Here is a 21,201-nt window from a genome sequence, read left to right as displayed (position 1 = left end):
AAAGTGACTTTTGCAAAAAGCAAAACCACTTAAAGAAGTCAGCATAAAACGATGTAACATAAATAAGAGTAGGCTCAATTTTACAGACCTTAAATCTATCAACATAATTCAAAATACAAAAGTCATACGCTACAGAAGCAAACAAGATCAACAAGTTAGTCTCTTGGTTGCATACACTCATTTGTAAGACTTTTCAGATGTAGGAATATTTCTTAAAAAACGTGATAGATGCAAAAAAAATAAATAAATACAGTATTTGAAGAAATTTGATTAATTCATTATTCAACCATAAACTGACAAGACAAACCTTTTCTCTGAATGAATCTGATACTGTAGATTAAAGATACAGTGTGCTGAAAACCATGTGGCAACTCTTGTGACAAATGTCGGCTGAATTTCCTGATATGTAACTGTCAATGTTGATCAATGTCGAGCAGTTACAAGCTCTTTCCCACCTAAAATAAAAAAAAAAACATTTTTTATTTTCCACCGATGTGTTAAGGTATCTATCAGTGAGAGGAAGCCGGTTTATTGGATGAAAACACATGCTGGAACAGAAGGCAAATTCCACAGAAAAAGAACCAAGCCAAGATCTGAACAAGTAACTTTCAAGTTGCCCCACCTTAAAGTATTTTTCTTAAACTCTTTATTAGTTGGATGAAATAGAGTCAGCTTAATGAGCTCATCTTCAATGCATAGTAATTACTCTGCAAAAGTCATGGGACATCAGTACCAGAGGTATTGATTCTCCTTTATTTATGATGCAGTTTACTGAAAATAAAAATTCTTCAGCATAATTGCAAATTTGATGTTGACCAATGACTTTTGACTTTAAAAAGCTGTACTAGACAAGGCATCAACGGCAGAGTGAGGGTCCTCCTAACATCAGTCACTGTAGCAAATGGCTGCAAAGGAATAACAACTGAATAAGGGTGAAAACATCCGTTTTATATTGATAAATGCTAACAATTATAATGGAATTAATTTTTTCAACTTTAGATCCATAAATCAAAGTTGAAATTCCAAAGTAAATTTGAACATCTGAATCCTTTTAATGCAATTAGCTTTCGAGTCACAGAAGATAAGGGAATCCTGATTAAAAGTCAAACATCAAAATACAATAAACCTCAAAAAATAACAAGAGTTAATGAACTTTGCAAGTCTGACTTTTAATAACTTTTAATAGACACAGGGGGAAACTTTTGCCCAGAATGCACTGCATGATACCGTATGGTACTATTTTAATAATAATAACAATAATAAAAAAACAAAACAATATTTGATTTTCACTGTTTTTGTTTTTTTTTTGTTACAATGAAGCCACAGCCATGGTACACTTAGAGACTTTTCTGTAGCCTACACATAAACTACTCTAAATAAATTACAAACAGTGACAAAAATTTAGGCAGTTGTATTTTGAGCACATTAGTCATCCTCAGGAATACTCTTCTGTGGACACTCATACCTACAACGTCTGCAAGTCTTGTGCACAGAATGCGGAAATTGTTTGTTGTAAGCGTGTGGCGACTCTGGCCAGCTTGTTTAAAACATCTCACCGCCGGATCTTTGCACAAGTAAACTGGCTTTTAACTGGCTGGAGAAAATCAGCAACTATCAACATTTAGGAAGTCTTTTTCTACTTATTTGTGTGAAACTTCAGTCAGAAAAAGACATACAACATGTTCATGCATCTTTTGTTGGGCATATCCTCACTACTATCTTCTTGTGTGGTTTTAAATTCAAACTCTTCATGGAGGGCATATCTGCGTAGCTGGCCACCTCGCTTGTCCTCTTCACAATCACCATGACACACACAGATTCACTATCTCCAAACGCACTCACACTTGCTCATACAATTGCTGAGACACTCTTTTCAAACCATGCTAAACCTTTAGGCACAACAATACAGACTGAACCTAATCTCATAACCCCTGGCCAATCAGAGGACTGGAAACCTAAGAGTGGAATTGATTGGCTGGTGGCCAGAGGGGCCAGTAATGGGGAAGGAGAACAAGAGGAGACAACCATTGTTGATTGATTACCATGAAAGACACTTTTGTTGCTGACTTGAAGGCAGGACACTGGGCTTGTATCTGTAGGAAATGCTGGCAGTCTTAAAATGGGTCACTGCTGCACTAACTTGCATACAAGTTACCTCACAAAGATAGTGATGTGTGCACGGATAAACTAGCCCTCCAAGCAGGAGTAACGTCCACAAATTATTAGCTGTGAGTAATATTGATTAGCTGCAGTTCAAAGGTTAACAGAGTAACGCCTTCTTTGAACAACACTCAAAGCAAAATGTTTTTAAGATCGACTTCACAGGCCATGACGTCAGCATTTCTGTGGGAAAATCAGGAGAGGACATCTGATCTTTCCACACTACAGGGTATGAAAAACGATCTTAGGGAGGTCTGCGCGTGCTTGCTCTGGCGGCAGCTTTTTGATTCCAAAGAAAATCAATCAGCGGCATTGGCGCACACTCCAATAAGGCAATGATTTTAACTGTATCCTCAAGAAGATAAAACCTGAAAGATGTCCATATTAATCTAAAGAAAAGAATGCAAATATGTTATCTACTGCTGTCTTGTTACAGTAAAACTTTATCATACGGAGATAAAAAAAAAGGACCATTATGGATGCGGCTAGCTTCCTCACATTTAGCCAAGTTTTTATCTGTTTGATTTTATCTTATTGAATTAACCTTTTGAAAACAGACACCTTTTTCTGGAATTTTATCTTTCGCATAATAGGAAAGGAAACAATACAAGGCATAATTTTTATCTGATTTCACCTCCAAACAGTCCTGTGCTCAATTTCCAATTTCCCTCTTTTTAATCTGTCACGACCCTTCAACAAGAACAATACAAAAAAAATCATGTCATCTTTCTGAGTTTTAGCAATCCTGGTGTGTTTTTGGTAAAATGTCAACTTGCAAAAACCTGCATTTAGAGTTCATTCAGAGGAGAAGATGCATGAAGGCATGACGCACATCAAATGAGAGATCCAAGAATGCACTGAGATCTCAAGTCCTGCTCACAATGGTACAGCCTTTGCTCCAAAGATGAAAGATCTCACTGCATCAGCAGCATGGATAGAAAGAGACAGGGGTAGTGTGCCTCGGTTCACAGCCAAAATACACATTAGCATATTAGCTCATAGTGCCACCTAGCCACCTGTGGCCACACAACCATCTCTCTGTAACGGCCCCCATGCTGCAACTCCTTCACTCTCACCTCATTCATGCATTCCCCTGAAGCCTTTGCACGAGAGTTGTGATTGCAAATTTGTGCTTCTCCGTGCCAGCAGAGGCTTGCTGCCAGACTGTTTTGAGCTAATGCAGTGAACAGACTTAAATGCCAAGCAGACTTCCTTTGTTGTATGCAAAGGGAGCTTCTTTAGTGTGCAATGAGTTAATCAATGTTGGATAGCCTCCATGACATCATCTTTAGAGTGTTCATCTAACCAAAATATGTTTTTTAATTGTATTTTGGAATAAACAGCTGCAGCAAGAAGAACTTGTGAAATATTGCTGCCTTATTCTTTCTTGTTAACTTGCTTCAGAGGGGGAATTTTGTTGAGAATTAGTAGCAGAGGGAGTGTCTTGAAGACCAGTGGCAGCCTCCCACTGTGGTTTCAATTGGCTGAGGCTGTTGTGAGTGAGTCCAGGGGAGGCCAGTAGGAAGATGAATGGTCTGGGAGCCTGTTGGGGGGGCAGGCAGCTGAGGAGAGCAGCTACCACCAGCTCTTAAAATCTAGGTACTCCTCTTCACAGCCACACACTGATAGAAAGCAGGAGTGGGCTTCAGACAGTATGAAGAGGGGGTGAAGGCAGTAGAGTAAGAAGCTTGGGGGAAATAAGAGGTCCTACCTGCGTGTTCACCTACTTCTGGCTGCTGCACCCCCTTCAACTACCTGAGGCTCTCATACAAAGACAGATTTTAAGGGCTGATTCTCCTGGGAAGAAGAGATTTAAAAACTTGTGCTTTCTTTCTGTTTGCGATATCCATACTCAGAAGAACAAAAAAAAAAGGATTACAGTTCATACGCCTGTCCACTTGTTGCAATCTTCTCTGAAGATTGTCTCTTCATTGAGTTACCTTGGAGACTTCTGGATACATCCTTTTTAAATAGCAGGTCTGAACTCTAAAAAGGATGGCATATGGACAAAAGATCCCGAGGTTGGCATTAACCCAGGGTTTATTCAGCCTGGCACTGAGCCTGTTGCTCTTCTCCCTCCTCCCTAACATCGTAACCGCAGATGAGTATGACTACTACAGCTGGCAGTCAGATAACTTCCACAACGGCCGCTTCTACACGAAGCAGCCACAGTGTGTGGACATACCAGCTGACCTGCGCCTGTGCCACAACGTGGGGTACAAGAAGATGAGGTTGCCCAACCTCCTGGATCACGAGACCATGCCAGAAGTCAAGCAGCAGGCAGGCAGCTGGGTGCCCCTCCTGGCCAAAAGGTGCCATGCTGACACCCAGGTCTTTCTGTGCTCGTTGTTTGCGCCCGTATGTCTAGACAGGCCCATCTACCCCTGCCGCTCGTTGTGCGAGGCCGTCAGGGACAGCTGCGCTCCAGTGATGGAGACCTACGGCTTCCCCTGGCCAGAGATGCTGTCCTGCGACAAATTCCCCATTGATAACGACTTGTGCATCCCCATGCAGTTTGCCGGGAACCACGCCACGCAGCCTCCAGGTAGGACCAGCCTATGCATCCTCTCACATAAAACATTTTAGAACAATTTAACTAAGCCACTGGTCAGATTCAAAGCCCAAATTGTGGATAAACCTGCCAAAAGTGATTTTGAACAAAACCAAGTTTTCATTCTACAGTGTATAATACATAAAGGAAGCAAAAATGTGTTGCAAGTTCTTTATAATTTGTGGCATGATTAAGCATGGAGTACAAGATTATTAGATTAATCATAGCAGGTCAAAAAATTTCAAAAAACCTTATCTGATTTTTATGACACTTAAAGTACATTAAAGAACATGAAGTTGTTGATGTGCTTGTGAACAAAAATGTGTTTTTAGTTTTAATGAATAGAACAAATGCAATTCAGATAATTATGGTAATAGGGAATCTGATCACCGATCATCTGGAAAATCTGGAAATATAATAAATATAATATAATATAATCTGGAAAATCAGTTGAATGATCTCTAAGAACAATTTTAATAAAAATCATTAAGATATATTTAACTTTATTTCCGGGTCATAAAGAAGTGTGCTGTAGTTTAGTGGAGCTTTAATTACAATTTTTTTTTACAAACATTTTTAACAGTCGAAAGCTGTTTGTAGTAGCAGTAATGTCATGAAAGTTTAAGGCAGAAACTATCCAGAAGAGGTCAGGGAGGAGTGACAGGAGCAGGATCTGTGTGAGTCCACGTGCGTGTGTGCGTGTGTGTGTGTGCGTGTGTGCGTGTGTGTGTGTGTGTGTGCGTGTGGTTGGGGGTGGCTAAAGGAGAAAGTTCCCAAGTGGACAGTTTAGATCTCACATGCCTTCAGGGGAGGCGAGGATGGGAGACTCAAAGACTCCAGTTGCTAGATTCTTTAGTAAGTTAAGACAAATGTCCAGTGATGACGTATCCATTTCCATGAAAAAAAAAAGGGGGCAACACACCCCTGCACATGAACACACTCACCTTTATCAGCAGAGATCCAGTTACACATAATCAATCAGCCTAACAAATGGGTTGATGAGGAATGTTTAATGTCAATGTGAATGACTCAGAGCCTGGTCTGCTCAGAGTCACTGAATGAACCAATGCACTTCAAACATTAAGGAATAAAAGAAAGAAGGTCACAAACGTTCTGACAGAGGGTTCTGAGAAGGTGAAATGTACAGGTCTGACCGTGTGCGTGGGTGTGTGTGTGTGTGTTAGCATTCCTCAAATTGTAAGGTCATTTTTCTGCAAATACTACATTGTGAGAACCTACTGTTATCTGTTATGGGATCCAAAGCCCATTCCCCGCAGATGAGTATGACCCAAAACAGAAGTAGGGCTGTTTTGGGTCTAGGGGTTAGACTTGGAGTTAGGCCTATACTCAATGATAAGATTTAGGGGAAGGATTAGACTTTAGAAATGAATGAAAAATGAATGGAAGTCAATGCATAGTGTTTGTGAAGACAGGAAGACTTTGCGTGTGCTGGCACCAGCACACGCAAAGTGTGTGTGTGTGTGTGTGTATGTGCGTGTAGTACCTATGCAACTTCTTCACAAAGCATTCGGAACTGAGGGAGACTCAATGAGAAGGGACCGGTCCCCACTGTGTCCTGCTCTGCTCGACCTTTTGTTGGTTCTGGCAGACAGTGGGCCAATTAACTAGAAGGCCAATTACTGAGCTTCGATAATTAGTCGACATGACAGAGCAAGCGGGGTGGGCAGAGAATGGTAATCGCCAAGTATGATTGTTCCTGAGAGAGTCGAATGGAGAGGAGTGAAAGGAGGGGGGAAGGAGGAGAGTGAAGAGAGGCAGATGGAGCATAAAAGTGGAGAAAAGCTTCTTCCTGCTGCAGGAGAATTGTCCGGCTCTCTGTTTTCTTTAAGGAGCTTGAGGAAGATTCTTTATTGCTCAAATAATTTACATTTCTATGTCGCTCCTGTCGCTACATATTAAGTTTTTAGTAGATAAAAATTAACTTCTTTTCCATTACGTTTTTTTCCCTATTATCCTAGACTGTTAAAGAAAATGTGCAAAGCATTTTGTTCCTGCAGCTTCAGGACACATCTTTGCTTTTTATCACAAATGTTCACAGCACTCTGTTACGTAACTGTCAGTACTTAAAAGTGTGACAATTATTGCTGGGTGATCCTCAAAGTGAATTAATGCACAACTAAGTTTTTCCATTTGGGAGAGAAAATTGGCTGTTCTGTTTTTATAGGATTGCTTTCAGCTATGCGACATTCTGGCTAAAGAGTCATAATTCATTCTTGCACATAAATCTCCAGAAAAAAAAAATGGAGGCAGCTGAAACTTCTTCTGCCACCGTGGTAGGAGATGATCAATTGTTTGTTTAAAGTAACTAATTAATGAGTCAGGACATCAGTTCAAATTCAGGTGGATGCTTTCTTTATTTCTATTATCAATAATAATTAGAAATAAATATAATAAACCAGACAAAACACAACCAGGTCCTCAATTAAATTAAAGTGGAGCAGCATTTAACAATACTGTTTCTGTGTGCATTTTTGTGGTGGCGCATGACTACGTCTGTCTTTGAAACTGATATCAAACCCCTATCACTTCTTGCCTGAAGGCTCAGTGACATTTTCTTAAGATCCAAAGGTTCTCAGATGTGCCGATGAGGCCATCCCGAGGACAAGTTTTTGACTCCAAAAACACACGCATACAATGCATACTTATACACACACACGCACACGCACACGTAGAGGCAGCCAGCAATAATAAAAAAGGAATTTCAGCTAAGAACTCTGAGAAGAGGGTTTTCTGGGAACCCTCAGTCACACCGGAGGACACTGACGATTCTCTTCTGTTGGGATCATAGAGGGAATGTCGAGTAATCCAGCCAAATGTCAGAGTAGAGTCAATCAGGGGAATTATGCACTGAGCTACCTGTCGCTCTCGCCGGATAGGAGGCCCAGATGCTGTCTGAGCTATTCTGCAATTACATGATACAGCACGGTTGGAGGGTTCCTGTGGAAACTCACAGCAGAGAGTCAGATTCACTTTCCACCTCAGTGCCACTTCAAAACAATGAAAAAAATGTTAGAAAAACTCCCAAGACCACCTGAGCTCAGGTTGTCTGTGTGGATGATTTGTGTGGATGATTTGTGTGTATGTGTGCGCCACATGTTTCTGTGTGTGTCTGTTTTTAGGAGCCCAGGGGGTGTTATTATGTGAAATAAAAGTATGTACATTGTATCAGGGAGGAGCAGCAGATCGCTGATTAAATAAAAAGAGCCAGGAACACAAAATCCCAGCTCAGTCTGTCAGCCAGATAACGACTGATGCTACCCCATCAAACCTACTTAAATAGGGAAGTTCAGTTTGTTTGTTTGTTTCTTTTTTTGAGCTTTTGTTTATAAGCAGTAAATAACTCTCTTAGCATCTTCATTTACAGTAAATCCAGATTAGATGGACCTGGGGTGTAACATAAAGTTTGTGCTTGCCATTTTTGTAATGATAAAAGGTGGCTCAAAAGAAATGCAACACTGCATCTTGTCCAGGAAGCGTTTTCTGTCATTTCAGACCGTCGTGCTCAGCAATGTGATTTCAGTCTACGACGGCACAATTTCATTAATTAATCTATGTATTTACCATACTGTTACTGAATATTTGGACAGAAATATCAGTTACAAATGACCTACAGTTTTCTAACTCTCTTTTTTTTTTTCCATGATTACAAATTTTGTGAGGTTTTTACATCCAGGCCACTGGAAGTAGGCATGTGGTACGAGAATCAAAGCCATTTGAAGACCGTCTATCTGGTCGTAGGAATTATTGCGGTGAATGTGCGGCTTGAAATGTGTGTTACATCCCAGCAGTGTTTTGCAATTGTGATACTGCAAACACTGATTTTGAGATGATGTCTGATGTGATGTAATGTGCAGCTGTAGTAGTTAATTTTTACTGCTAGATGTATTGTCTAATATAAACAAGGAGGAAACAATTATTGCCAAAGCCCACATATTCATAGAAGCTAACCAACTTTAATACATGAAGATGCAAAGAGATTTATGTACTCCAGATAAGATATGAACTGATTTCAACATTTCAGGAGAACTTCAAAAAATTCAGAACCATTTCTTTTATCACCAGCTAGGTAAAAACAGAACAGATTCCTCGCAGGATGATCTCGTTCCTCTGGTTTTCTCCATAGCCAAAGTTTGCTGATATATATCCTTAAAATATTGGATGCCACTTAAATGTGCCAACTCAAAGTATTGCTTGCGCTCTCTTTGATGTGGCCAATTTAGGTTGCAACCACGCTAAAGGAGACAAGCGAAACTGTCAGGTCTCCAGCAACACAATGGACTCTACTCATGTGGCCCTGGCTGCTATGTGAAAAGGAAAATGTGATCCAATGCTCCGTGCATGGAAGACCGCCGAGGCCTTTTGAGAACATATTTTCTCGTCTGTATAGTATTCCTTCAGATGCAAGGAGTGTGCTTTGTTTTAGGGCCCTCAAGGGGGTTGCCTCTGGGCCATGTTTAAGCTTTCCTCTGTCTGTCTGCATGCCACATTTAAACAGATGTGAGGCCCTTGGACGTAAATCATATCCTGCATTTCATCTCCTCCACAGTACCATTTTATGTCATAAGTGTTGCTGTTCATAACTTAAAGGGCCCAGATGAGACATAAGACAGTGACCCGAGCATATTTTAAACGGAACATTCTTCTGTAAAAGTCAGTGTGGAGCTCAAGACTGTAGTGAGACACACGGCTTGAGACGTGTCAGGGAATCCGACCACAACGGCGTTAGATCAGGTTGCCCCCCTTTTTTTTTTTTTTTTTTTTTTTTTTTGTGACGACATGTGTGTGTTTGCCCCCCGAGGAGAAAGACAGAGAGCAGAGTATGCAATATTGCACATACTCCATCTAAAATGCATTCAGCTGCAAAGCTGTTGTCAAAGAAGTCTGTCAAAAGCTGCAAACAGAAGCTGTGATTTACCGTGTTTTTGTTTTCAAATGGGCGTTCGCAGAAAATGCAAGAGATTGTTGAAAGTCATGCAAAGACAAAAAGGAGAACAGATTTCTCTTTTGCATTTCAAAGGCTTTAATGGGGCTCAAGATTTATGGTGTTGTTTATAAAAAATTGAGGTCATTCTTTAAAGTTATTTCAAATCATTCACATCAAATATTGACATCAAAGTGATCTCAGTGCTTTTTGTGGCGCAAGTGAACAAATTTCATTTTTATGCCAGTGTACAATGGCAGGTTTGGGCGGTTTTTACCCCAAAAACGATGAAACTTTAAAGTGAGCTTTTAACATTTTGTGCTTAGTATTAAACAGTTTCAATATGTGTTTGCGAGAGATTTCTTTGGAGATATGACAGATTGGGAGAAAGGAGAAGCTGCGTCAGAGAAAGTGATATTAACTTTGGAGCTCTGACTTTGTGAAGTTGTGCAGTTAAATTCTTGGACTCTTGCCGCTCACCATTTCCACTCTGGCTCTCTGTTTGAAGATTAACAGCAGTGCTTTCAAACAGACCACCTCCTTACTCGTACAGCTCCCATCAACCTTTTCCTCTTACCCTTAATCATTGACTCTTAGCTCTCTCATCATCCACTGAAATAGTTCCGCGAGAGGTCATGTAGATCTGCCAGAATCACTGATAACTTTAAGGGTTTGCAAAACAGAAGCTGTCACCTCCGTAACCAAATTACATTTTTCCTCTTCTTTTTTTTTTTTTTCTTGCACTTACAAATACTCCTATCTGTTTTGCAATGTTTGCAAAAATCAATACAAGAAATAAGATACATGCACATAGATTAACCTATGAGGCATTGATTCCCAACAGAACATGACAGTAATTCCTCTGACAGACTCGTGTTATGAGGCAGCATCCAAATGCTGGTTTTCAGTCCAAACTCAGAGTTTCTTGGAGGCACTGGTTTCTCCTGAGACATGCTCTGGCATCAGCACAGCTGGGCATCCTGCCAGGATACTACCCAAGTGAAATGATTTCCCATGGAGGCTAAACAACATGCAACTTCAAGAAATTTGTTAAAAAAAAAAAAAAAAGACAGTGGTTTGCAAGAGTCTTAATATCCCTTGAATCTTCTTACATTTTTTGAAATTCAAACCACAGATTTTAATGTATTTTAATGAAGCTTCATAGACAAACACATCAGAGCAGAACTGTGATGTGGAAGGGAAAGGATTCATGGTTTTCAATGTTTTTTTTTTTTTTGTACAAGCAGAAATGCTAAGCGGGAGTCATACATTTATAACCAATCCCAGTTCACTCTGATTTTTACTACATGCAATCCAATGCAACTGATTTCCTTCTGAAGTCACCTGGTTTGCAAGAATTTAACCATTTAGCTGCTCTGTAAAGGCCACAGAGGCTTATTGGGGAATAGTACTGAACCAACAGCATAACAGAGACCAAGCAACACAAAATAAAGGTTTCAAAAAGTTGCAAAAGGTTGAAGCAGAAGTGGGTTATACTTCCAGGCCTCATAGAAAAGTGACATTGAAAAAGTCACTGTTGAAAGAAAGGCAAAAGAAGTTCAGTTTGTAATTCGGGGGACACAGCAAACATGGAAGGAGACAATCTGGTGGATGCCAATTTTTGCTTAAATACAATCCCTGTGTGTGGTTGTGAAAACAACCTCATATTACTCTAAAGACATCACATTCACTGTGACGGTAGCGCCATACTTTGGGGTGTTTTCTTGAGTAAGAACAGGGAAGCTGAACAGAGTTCATAGGGACTTGAATGGGGATAAATACAGTGCAATACAAAAAAAATGAGTACTGGCAAAAAAACTGGGATGGAATTTCACCTGCAGCCTGACAATAACAAAAAAAAAATTATCTAAATTAAATGGTTCATCTAAAACCATTTTTATGTTTTGTACTTGGAAAAGTAAAAAAAGAAAAGAAAACCATGCTGTTGTTTTTTTCTTTTTTGGTACTTTATTATCATGTGTTAGTTTATGTTTGTCACATAAAATTCCAAACAGTTTGAAAACCATGAAACCATATAGATCCATAAAAGTTTGGTCGTGTCTGGTTCATGTTGATGTGAGTAGCAGCGCCATCTTACTACCCAGCTTTCCAGTAAGCAGCCGACAATTAGAAGCTGATCCTGCATGGTTCCTTTCTGGGAAAGCATGGACTTCTCTCTGACGAGAAAACTGTCAATTGCTCTTCAAGAGCATGGTTCAGCTACCCTGGACATGCACACATGCACTCACACAGATTTGCACTCACTGATGGTTAAGGGGGTTCACCTCCCCACGACCCAAGCAGCAAAGCATGCAAAACTTTGACCCTTCTCATTATCTGTCCAGACACTGAGGTCTGGGCAGGGGATGATAACCTCTGAACCCTGACTTCTAACCCCAGGCCTCAACTGCGCTGCAGCTCTCCCATGAGCATTTGAATGAGTGTGTTTGTAAGCAACAGTCATGGGGGAACGGAGAGGGAACAGTGAGCTGAAAGCATATTTTAGGTATAGCGATGAGTGAGCGACAGAAAAATGTAGCTCTTGTTTAAGCAGCCCTGTTAAAAAAAGACTTCCCACTCAGGGAAAGGTCAGAACTGTTTTCCCTTCAGACGAGCTGAGTCGGATCAAATCTGTCTGCCCTGTTAGTGCGTACTGTACTGAGATTAGCGGCAGCCAATATTTTTGGATCATGTGAAGTCTTGCGTTTTGTGGAAGACAAGCGCTAACTTTTCTGCATACACTTCAAGCGTTCCTGTTATCTGTAATCTCTATTATTGTTTTAATTGGCTGAGCTAAAAAGATGTTTAGTGTTTAGCATGAGATTGTTAACATACATGAACTGCCACTGATTAGGAGTGTAGAAACAACTGAACAGCTGTACTATTTTGTTGAAAAATATATATATATATATATATATATATTTTGGGCCGTTTGCTTTTACTCTGTCTTGTTGTGTCTTCACTGTAATGACAGCCACAAAGCTCCATATCAAAATAAGCAAGGCCAAACACGTTCTACAGCACAACGTGCGTGACCATAAATTCTGAGTTCCAAATAAACAGGACTCATTGGTTTTGGTCTGCTTGCTGTTTCACAATGTGTGGCTGCTGTGGGTGTGTGTACCGAATCACTTTTCACCATGTTCAGCAGCTCCTTGGCGCACCGTTTACCTTTCTGCACAGCCAGACCACGCCTGAACCACCAAAATATACAAGTGGGTAGAATAAAAACATTATTTCCAGTGTAATTGCAGGGCAAACATCAGTCAGTCTGCTGGACTTAGTATTTGCTCCACAGCAAATATCCTCTGACAAGAGGACCCAGTGGGGGCTGCAAATATGTGACTCAACAGTGCTCAATGTTTTACATCCGCTGCTTTGGTTTTGCTGACTCCACTTGACTGACAATGTTCAGCTGTTAGAATAAAATACAATTTGTTTGATGCCTTTAAGCCTAGATTAGCTAATATCTAACTGATGAGAAATCATGTTTTTCCCTTCAGTGTCGAAGGTGTGCCCTCCATGTGACAACGAGCTGAAAACAGACAACATCATGGAGCATTACTGTGCAAGTGATTTTGGTAAGTAGGCAATTTTGAAATAATAAAAAAAAAAGAGACAAAAAAATACTCATGGAGTACTGCAAAACTGTACATTTTTCTTGATAGATTTCTTTTGTTTTGTCTTTAAGAAATGTTTCACATTTTAAGCTAATGTTTATATAATCTGGAGATAACATGGATGATTTTAAGAGAAGTAGCTATCCAAACCATCCTTGGCTTGTGAGAAAAAGAGATTAAATGATCACTCAAAAGTCATTAATCATATTTAGAAAGATGGGTTCAGTTCCACTAATCAAATAAGCACAAATGTTGAACCTGGCTGAGATGAAGTCTGAAAATGCAAAACAACAAGCTCCAATCTATAGAGATTCAAATCAGATGTGAAAACATGTCATTAACATATGTCGATCTGGAAAGTGTATCAAAGCAATTTATAAGGGACTGTGACTCCAGAGAACAACAATGAGAGCCAAAATCCACAAATGGAGAAAACGTGGAACAGTGAGGAACCTGAACCAGAAAGAAAACCTCCACAAGCCCTTCAATGACTCATCCAAAAGAGCTCTGGACAACATTTAAAGCATAGAGATTTCCAAGGTGAAAACAGCTGGGGACCAAAAAGAACACAAAGGCTTCTTTCACAGGTCCCCAAAAATGCCTTACTGACACCCCAAAGGTTTTGAAAAATATTCTGTAGATCAAGGAAACAAAAGTGGCAAAAACTAAGATAGCATTTTAGAAAAATGTCACACTTGTATTGGTGGTGGTAATATAATGATGACGGCCGCTTTGCTGCTACAGGACCTGAACAGCCTACTCTAATTGAAGGAACTGTGCTTAAAACACTGTGGCTCATTTTAAACAATTCTGAAAAAAAAAAAAAACTGTACCTTGAGCAATATTTATTTACAACAATGTAAAATGACTAATTGCTAGTTATTGCTTCTAGACCAACAAGTTATTACAGATAGTTTCCTTTTTTACTAAATTTCTGCTTGCTTTGGATAGCTTTTTTCTTTCAATAAACAAAATCACAATTTTTATTTACTCAAATTCCCTTTGGCTGACATTATAAATTATCTTATATATATTTGGTCTTTCAGAGTTTATCCATGCTAAGACTTTAATTAATAGTTAAGACAAATGTTTGAAGAAAGTTTCTTGACACTTGCTTCAAAAATATTGACATTTTTTTATGGTATTGTTTTAGAACTTTTTTTTATTTTTTTTTAGAATTGCTCACAGTTTTTTCTCATTGTGTTTCTCTTCAAAGTCCACAGTAGCTGAATTTGTATTTTTGCAGTGTTGTGCACAGCATTTTAACCAGATTGCCTAGTTTTCATGTACCAAACCAGAATACTGAAGAAAAAGCAAATCTTGAGTTTCTTTCTGTGCCTAAGCCTGGTGGATAATTAATCACACCTAAAACAATACACTGCCTGAAAAAATTATCCTAAGCCGTCATAAATAAAAGAAGCTAATCTAGAATCTATAGACTATGTCTTCACACTGAGCTGAAGCTGAAATACAGTCTCATCATCAGCAATCATAATTAATTGTGACATTTAACTGCTGAGGAATTGATGAGGTCCTTAATGCAGTTTCAAGAATCATACCACACATTTTTTCATGTTATTAGAATAAATTATTGGTTGCATTTAAATGTGTATAGACACTCAGATGAAGACATTTTATTAGTTAAGGCTGATTACAGGTGATGTGTAACAAGATAATGTAAGATAACTGTGATATACCTTGGTGATCACGGGAAGAATTACTCTACAATGGTATTTCAATGAGCCACAGTTGTCAGCAGCTTGATCTCATGGCCCTAAAACATTTTCAATGTATTAAGAGTCTGCTTTTGATGCTTAATCTTTAAACATTTTTTTCTTTAAGATCTAGAAAAAAGGCATGTGCTGCATAAAATCAAGTCTGGCATCTCAACCTTTCCACTGAGTTTTCTTTTCTTTGCTTTTTTTTTTTGTTTTGTTTTGTTTTTGCTTTAAAGAAAATCTGCTTCTCCTCATAATGACAGCATACTTCTGTATGCTCACAGTAAAGAAACTGAGTTTGTATAAAGAAACGGGCATGGCATGTCACAAAGATGCTGGCCAGGCTGCGCAGAGGGGCCACCGCATGCTTTGTTGTAAGCATGAAAACACAGGGGTGGGCATTTAAAGCGAAATGAAAGAGGAAGGGTGGCAATTTAATGCTTCAAACCTGTGCTGAATGCAGTCATTCATAAAAAGAATCATATGCACAGGCACAGAAACACATAAACTGAGCATGAGGAGGAGCTGGAAGACAGTCACAAAGTGCACGAGGAGCAATTCACTGAGCATTGCTTTTGGAGCATGCCATAACTTCACATGTACGGTACATGCATTAGTGTACTCGGGATTGTTTATGCAACCACAGACAGGCAGACGAGAAGCGACATGGCGATCTTCCAGCAGCCTTAGGCAAACGGAGATGTCTCGTTTCAGCGCTGTGCCTTTGCCCAACCTATGATTAATTCCTCCTGTCAAAAGGGGTTACTCTGCAAATTCTCCTTGGAAATAGTTGCCACTTTAATTTTAATCTCCGACATGAGAAAATATGAACCTATAAACACAACACTCAGTGAGGCCTAAAACTCAGCATTTCATCACGCTGACAAACTTGGCTTTGTCACATGTAATCAAAACTACGTGCAGAATTTTTCAGCTCTATTTTTGCACTGCAGGTTTGCATGAAAACACAAGTCTTAAAACAATACGGGTGATGACATCTAATTGCAGTCCTCAGAAGAGTGACGACAAGTGACCTAAACAGAATCACAGCAAGTGTTGTCTTTTGCTCCACACATGCTTCAGCTTCATCTAGATAATCAAATAATTTCCAGCATCTACTAATTTTGCACACCTATCAGTTTGACTTGTGTGCAAAGTTGGAATATTCACTTAAAATCTGATGAATCCGTTGAAAAATGATCAATTGGTCATAGTATTAGTTGCCCATTCCTCTGATTCCATAACAAGTAGGTAAATTTTTCATACTTTATGAATAATTCGAAAATTTACCTGCATTATTATGCCAGTCACATTCTTGTGTGTCTGCCTTTCAATTAGTGGAGGAGAATGACATGAAGCCAAAGAAAAATTAGGTTTCTACTTCTTCTGACAACTGCTGGATTTGTAATGTGATCACCAGCTATGCCAGGCTGCAATGCTGTTACTTGACATGTTGAAATTCCACTTCAGGATTTCCACAGTTCTCAGAGGCCTTAAACCACATGTGTACCACTGGTTCAGTTCTGACACAACTGCAACTTATATCTCAGTACCGACCCCAAAATAACATTATTTAATTTTATGCTATGTTATACTACATATTCACTCTCCCCAGTATTCCCGTTGCTTAAAACTGAAAGTGAAGGCATCAGTTACTCTAACAACAACCACACAGCATGGAGAAGCAATTCAAGTTTCATTCCCATATGGTCACTTAGACTCCAAATATAATAACAAATTAATTAAAATGTGAAATCTCCTAAAAGTAAAATACTAAGTCATGGCTATGCAGATCACTGTCATTTCCATACCACTGATTCCCTATAAACATACACTGTTTTGAATTAAATGCATCCAAAATTATATTGATATGTTTATTTAACTAACATGTAAAAACATCTTTGCTTGTTTTGGGGTGTTTTGGTACTTTTAGCTCTTGGTATTTAACAAAATATTTCTTTTATACATGGCTCTTTCAATGTAAACAACAGCTGTGACAAGTTTACTGTTTGACAGAGTAAAATTTGTTCTGCTTATAACTTTTTGTGTGAGGACCCTTCACGCAGTAAAACTTTTCCACTGTAGAATGTTATTGTCAGGTCAACCTGGAAGTGCCTATGTACACTGCAGTTACTGTTCAGGACAAATGTCAGACTTTGTGTGTTTGAATGTAGGTTTTACAAGCACAATCCTAAATGAGAATATATATCTTCTCCTCTTTTCCAGTCCTGAAGATGAAAATCAAGGAGGTGAAAAAGGAAAAAGGTGACCGGAAGCTAATTGCAGCACAGAAGAAGAAGAAGGTTTTGAAGCAGGGTGTGCTGAGGAAGAAGGACCTGAAGAAGCTGACCTTGTACATAAAGAATGGAGCAAACTGCCCGTGTTCACAGCTGGAGAACCTGGGCTCCAACTTCCTCATCATGGGCCGCAAAGTGGATCAGCAACTGCTGCTCATGTCCATTCACAAGTGGGACAAGAAGAGCAAGGAGCTCAAGTTTGCTATCAAGTACATGAAATCCCATCAGTGCCCTTCTTACCACACTGTCTTCCAGTGACACTGCTCAAAGAATGTTCTGCAGAATTTCCAGTTTTACTCATATCTCACCCTGTTTTACAATAAATTGAATCATGCTTCAATAGCTTAAGAAAAATACAAAGTCCTGTATAGTTGCTGACTGCGTATGGAGAGTCGGTTACGGTCCTCAAACATAAACCCCATCAAAAAAGATAAATCAGATCACTAAGGGCTTCGTTCTCACTGATTTAGCTGCAGCTCCCTCAGTGGGAAAATCTTAAGGAAGCCAATTCATTTTCAGTTTAGGAACACAAATAGTTCAAAACAAAATCAAAATGAGAAGTGAATTTTTCAGTGGTGATGAAATGTTGAATGAAATTTGAGGGGAAGTAGGGATTTATTTGTGTGTAAAACAAAACAGACTAGATAATAATCTTCTTGTACATGTTGGTTGTGCAACACACGAACTGCACACAGCTCCTTCAAAGCAGAGCAAAAATAGATGATCCACATAACTGCATCTTATAATCATGTACAAAAGTAGATTATCATGAATAATAGAGAATTAGAAAACTGTTTTGTATTCTTTTCTTCTTTTCTTATTTGTGATTGGAAAGACAGTCGATGGAACAAGGAGGGCATATGGACTGGACAATCCTTCTACCGACTTAACAGCACCGTTATGGTGGTTTAAAACATTGAAACATGATTTGTTTTTTTTGTTTTTTGTTTGTTTGTTTGTTTGTTTTTTACTTCTGAAATTTTTGAAATAGGAAAGTAAGTTCCTACAACAGAAAAGAACAGAGACTGAGAGACTCATAACAGAAAAAAAAACATTGGATCTTCCATACAGATGCTTCTGATACTCACTATTTTTTTAATATTCAGCATTATAATATTTAAATTTTTGTACTTAAAAGTAAAAAAATCACATCAGTTTTACTGTTATTGTGTCAAAGAATAAATCATAATGCAGACATAGCACCTACGTATACTTGCTGTAGTAATGATTTAATTTCACCAGTAATGTCTAAACTATTTTTCTGTGAGTAGTTATTTTACTGAAATAGATATTGGTTTTTGAAAAAGGTAACTGAATAAAATCTATTTGACATTTTTATAAATAACACAACCCCTGTGAGAGATTTATTTTACATTATTGTTTTACCCCAAAGTGTACTTTTGATGCCTGGAGAGAAAAGTATCTCAGTCTTACATATAAAATAAGTTTTTCCTTCAATTCCACTGGGTGCAAAGTATTATTTTGTTTTAATTGTGGCAAGGGGAATAGTCAGTGGTGTCTTGAAATCATATTAAAGCATCTTACACAATATTGAGTTTTGTAGTTATAATATGCACTTTTTTTATATATTAGACAAGCTATGTTTTCTTGCCAGGCTACACTTTGTGCAGATTAAGGCACAGGACCTCATTAACTATCTTTATCAGCAGAGGGAGGCGCACAAAGTACTGTACTCAAAAATATTCTTGTAAATTTTCTTGTTTCTGTCCTGACTGTGGACTTCTTACAACACGGTGAGCAAACACCAGCAGATGACATAGCTCCCTAAGTCATCTCTGACTTTGGCAGCTTTACGTTATTATTATTTTATTTTACATTATCCATATGGTTGGATGCAGCACTCCATCTTTAGCCCAGATCTTTTGTGGCTTACTCTCCTTGTGCAGCGTGTAAGTGTCTGTCTTCTGGACAGTTGTCAAATCAACAGTCTTTCACATGATTGTAGAGCAATACGAAACAGTAACATTAAATTTCTGTATTTATGTAATCATTTTTGCTGGTAATCTGCAATATTCTAAATTTTGGCAACCCTAGCTTTTGGGCTTTTGTTTCAGCTGTAAGCCATTGTCATCAAAATGAACAGAAATAAATGCTTGAAATATATCTCCCCTGTGTAATAAAGGTATACATTCCATGAGTTCAGCTTTTCTTTCACTTGAATTTGTATTTACTAAGATGCATCCATAACCAGTAAATGATAGCAGCTTTTATAAACCCAGCTTCTCTAGCAGAGAAAGTTGTCCAGCAGAAACTCATTTAACCACAAGACATGATTTGCTTTCCTGAATAAGAGGAGCAGTAAGAGTCCCAAAGACATCTGAACTTTAGTGGTAAATTAGTATAAAGTAAAAGCAGATCAATGGAGTTCATCGCCATAGGCAAATTGTCAAAAAGGATTGATTATTGGGAGAAGTATAAATCAGTTTAGCATGCCCTTTCAGAAAGGGGCATACTAAAATATTTCAACATTAAAAAAATCTAAATGAATACTCCTTTAATATCGTTTTATTATCTTTAAAAAGCCACTTGTTTTGTTTTCTTTGAAGTACAACATCATAGGTTGAATGAAAATATTTTTAAATCTATATCTGCCAACGATGTGAATAAATTTGGGCTTAACTGTATTCATGGCCCTAAATAGTAGATTGGATCCGCACAGATCCAATCTACTGTTGGACGTATTCCCATTTATTACTTGTTCACTGTAAAACAAAACAATGGAATAAGACTTGTAAAAAACAAGCTGTATGCAAATAGTTACTATGAAGGACTATTTTGGAATTTAAAAAAAGTTATACTTACTGCCTGCAGCAAAACCACCTGAAGAAATAATCAATGATGTCAACACAGCTTAACAGCAGGGTAATTAAAAAAAGAAAGCAGGAAAACTCCATCAAAAATCAAATTGTAGGCCCAGAGCTTTCATATAATCAACATTGTTCAAACTTTGATGATTGGAGAAATCTTACTATTATGACACACTATTAATAACATAACATGATAAAATGCTTACTATGGCCACTTTCATAAAAAAATGGAAAATTGTGGAACGACAGCAGGCTTCAACGTATCTGACCAACATTATTTAAAAAAATAAAAAACTTTTTTCAGAGCCAAATTGTCATCAGTGTGCTAACTCTGTTGCTTTAAAATGTTTAATATCCTGCACTCATATTTCTCCCGACAGTGCAAACATTTGGAGGCCGCTTGAAGCTTGAATGTCGGTGCAGCAGTGATGTGTTTCCAAGTGATTGCAGAGATAGAGCCTTGAGCTCCAGACTGAGGCATCACAGAAACAGGAAGGGACCGGCATAATGGGTTTACATGAGGTGGACAGAGGCGGGTTTCTTAGAAACTCAAAATTCTATGTGCAATTAAACATTTGCTGGAACGTCACATACCAGAGGGCAAGAGAGCACTCTGCAAATGTTAGCAGACACTGAGAAAAATCTAGAGGACCCAGACAGTAAAATATTTAAAATATTTGAACTTTCACATTTTTTCAGGCTCAAATTTTCTAGATTTTCTAACTTATATATTTACAAATTAAAAAACAATACAATCAAAAAATTGGCTTCCAATTTCTGGTATCCCGACTAACACAGACCAACTTTATATACAAATCTTTAACTCTTGCATTTGTCAATAAGTCAAAAAATATTATATATATATATGATGTGGCATTTGATCAATCTTTAACTGAATTTAAATCTGTCTAGATGACAGTAAGTCAAATAAAAAAAACAAACTACTGATGGGTAAAACCAATATGTGATGGGGTAACTCAAAACTGAAGAATGAAGTTAAATATAAATCAACTTAAAACCATTGCATTTAACAAGCATTATAGGTATATTCTTCAGAAAAATTAACACAAAAAAGTGCAAAATAA

The 21,201-nt window shown here is 38.3% G+C and overlaps 1 protein-coding gene across 1 annotated transcript; it reads left to right on the top strand.

Annotated features, from left to right (window-relative positions):
- The first annotated feature begins 3,765 nt into the window (after positions 1–3,765).
- On the top strand, positions 3,766–19,446 carry sfrp5 (secreted frizzled-related protein 5). Its single transcript, XM_044135534.1, has 3 exons — positions 3,766–4,705; positions 13,157–13,234; positions 17,218–19,446. Exons 1-3 carry the CDS (start codon positions 4,156–4,158, stop codon positions 17,544–17,546), a joined length of 957 nt encoding a protein of 318 aa, XP_043991469.1. The 5' UTR covers positions 3,766–4,155; the 3' UTR covers positions 17,547–19,446.
- The last annotated feature ends 1,755 nt before the right edge of the window (positions 19,447–21,201 follow it).

This window comes from Gambusia affinis, linkage group LG13, assembly GCF_019740435.1.
Source record: "Gambusia affinis linkage group LG13, SWU_Gaff_1.0, whole genome shotgun sequence".
Lineage (NCBI taxonomy): Eukaryota > Metazoa > Chordata > Actinopteri > Cyprinodontiformes > Poeciliidae > Gambusia > Gambusia affinis.
This window is presented reverse-complemented; position numbering and strand designations above follow the sequence as displayed.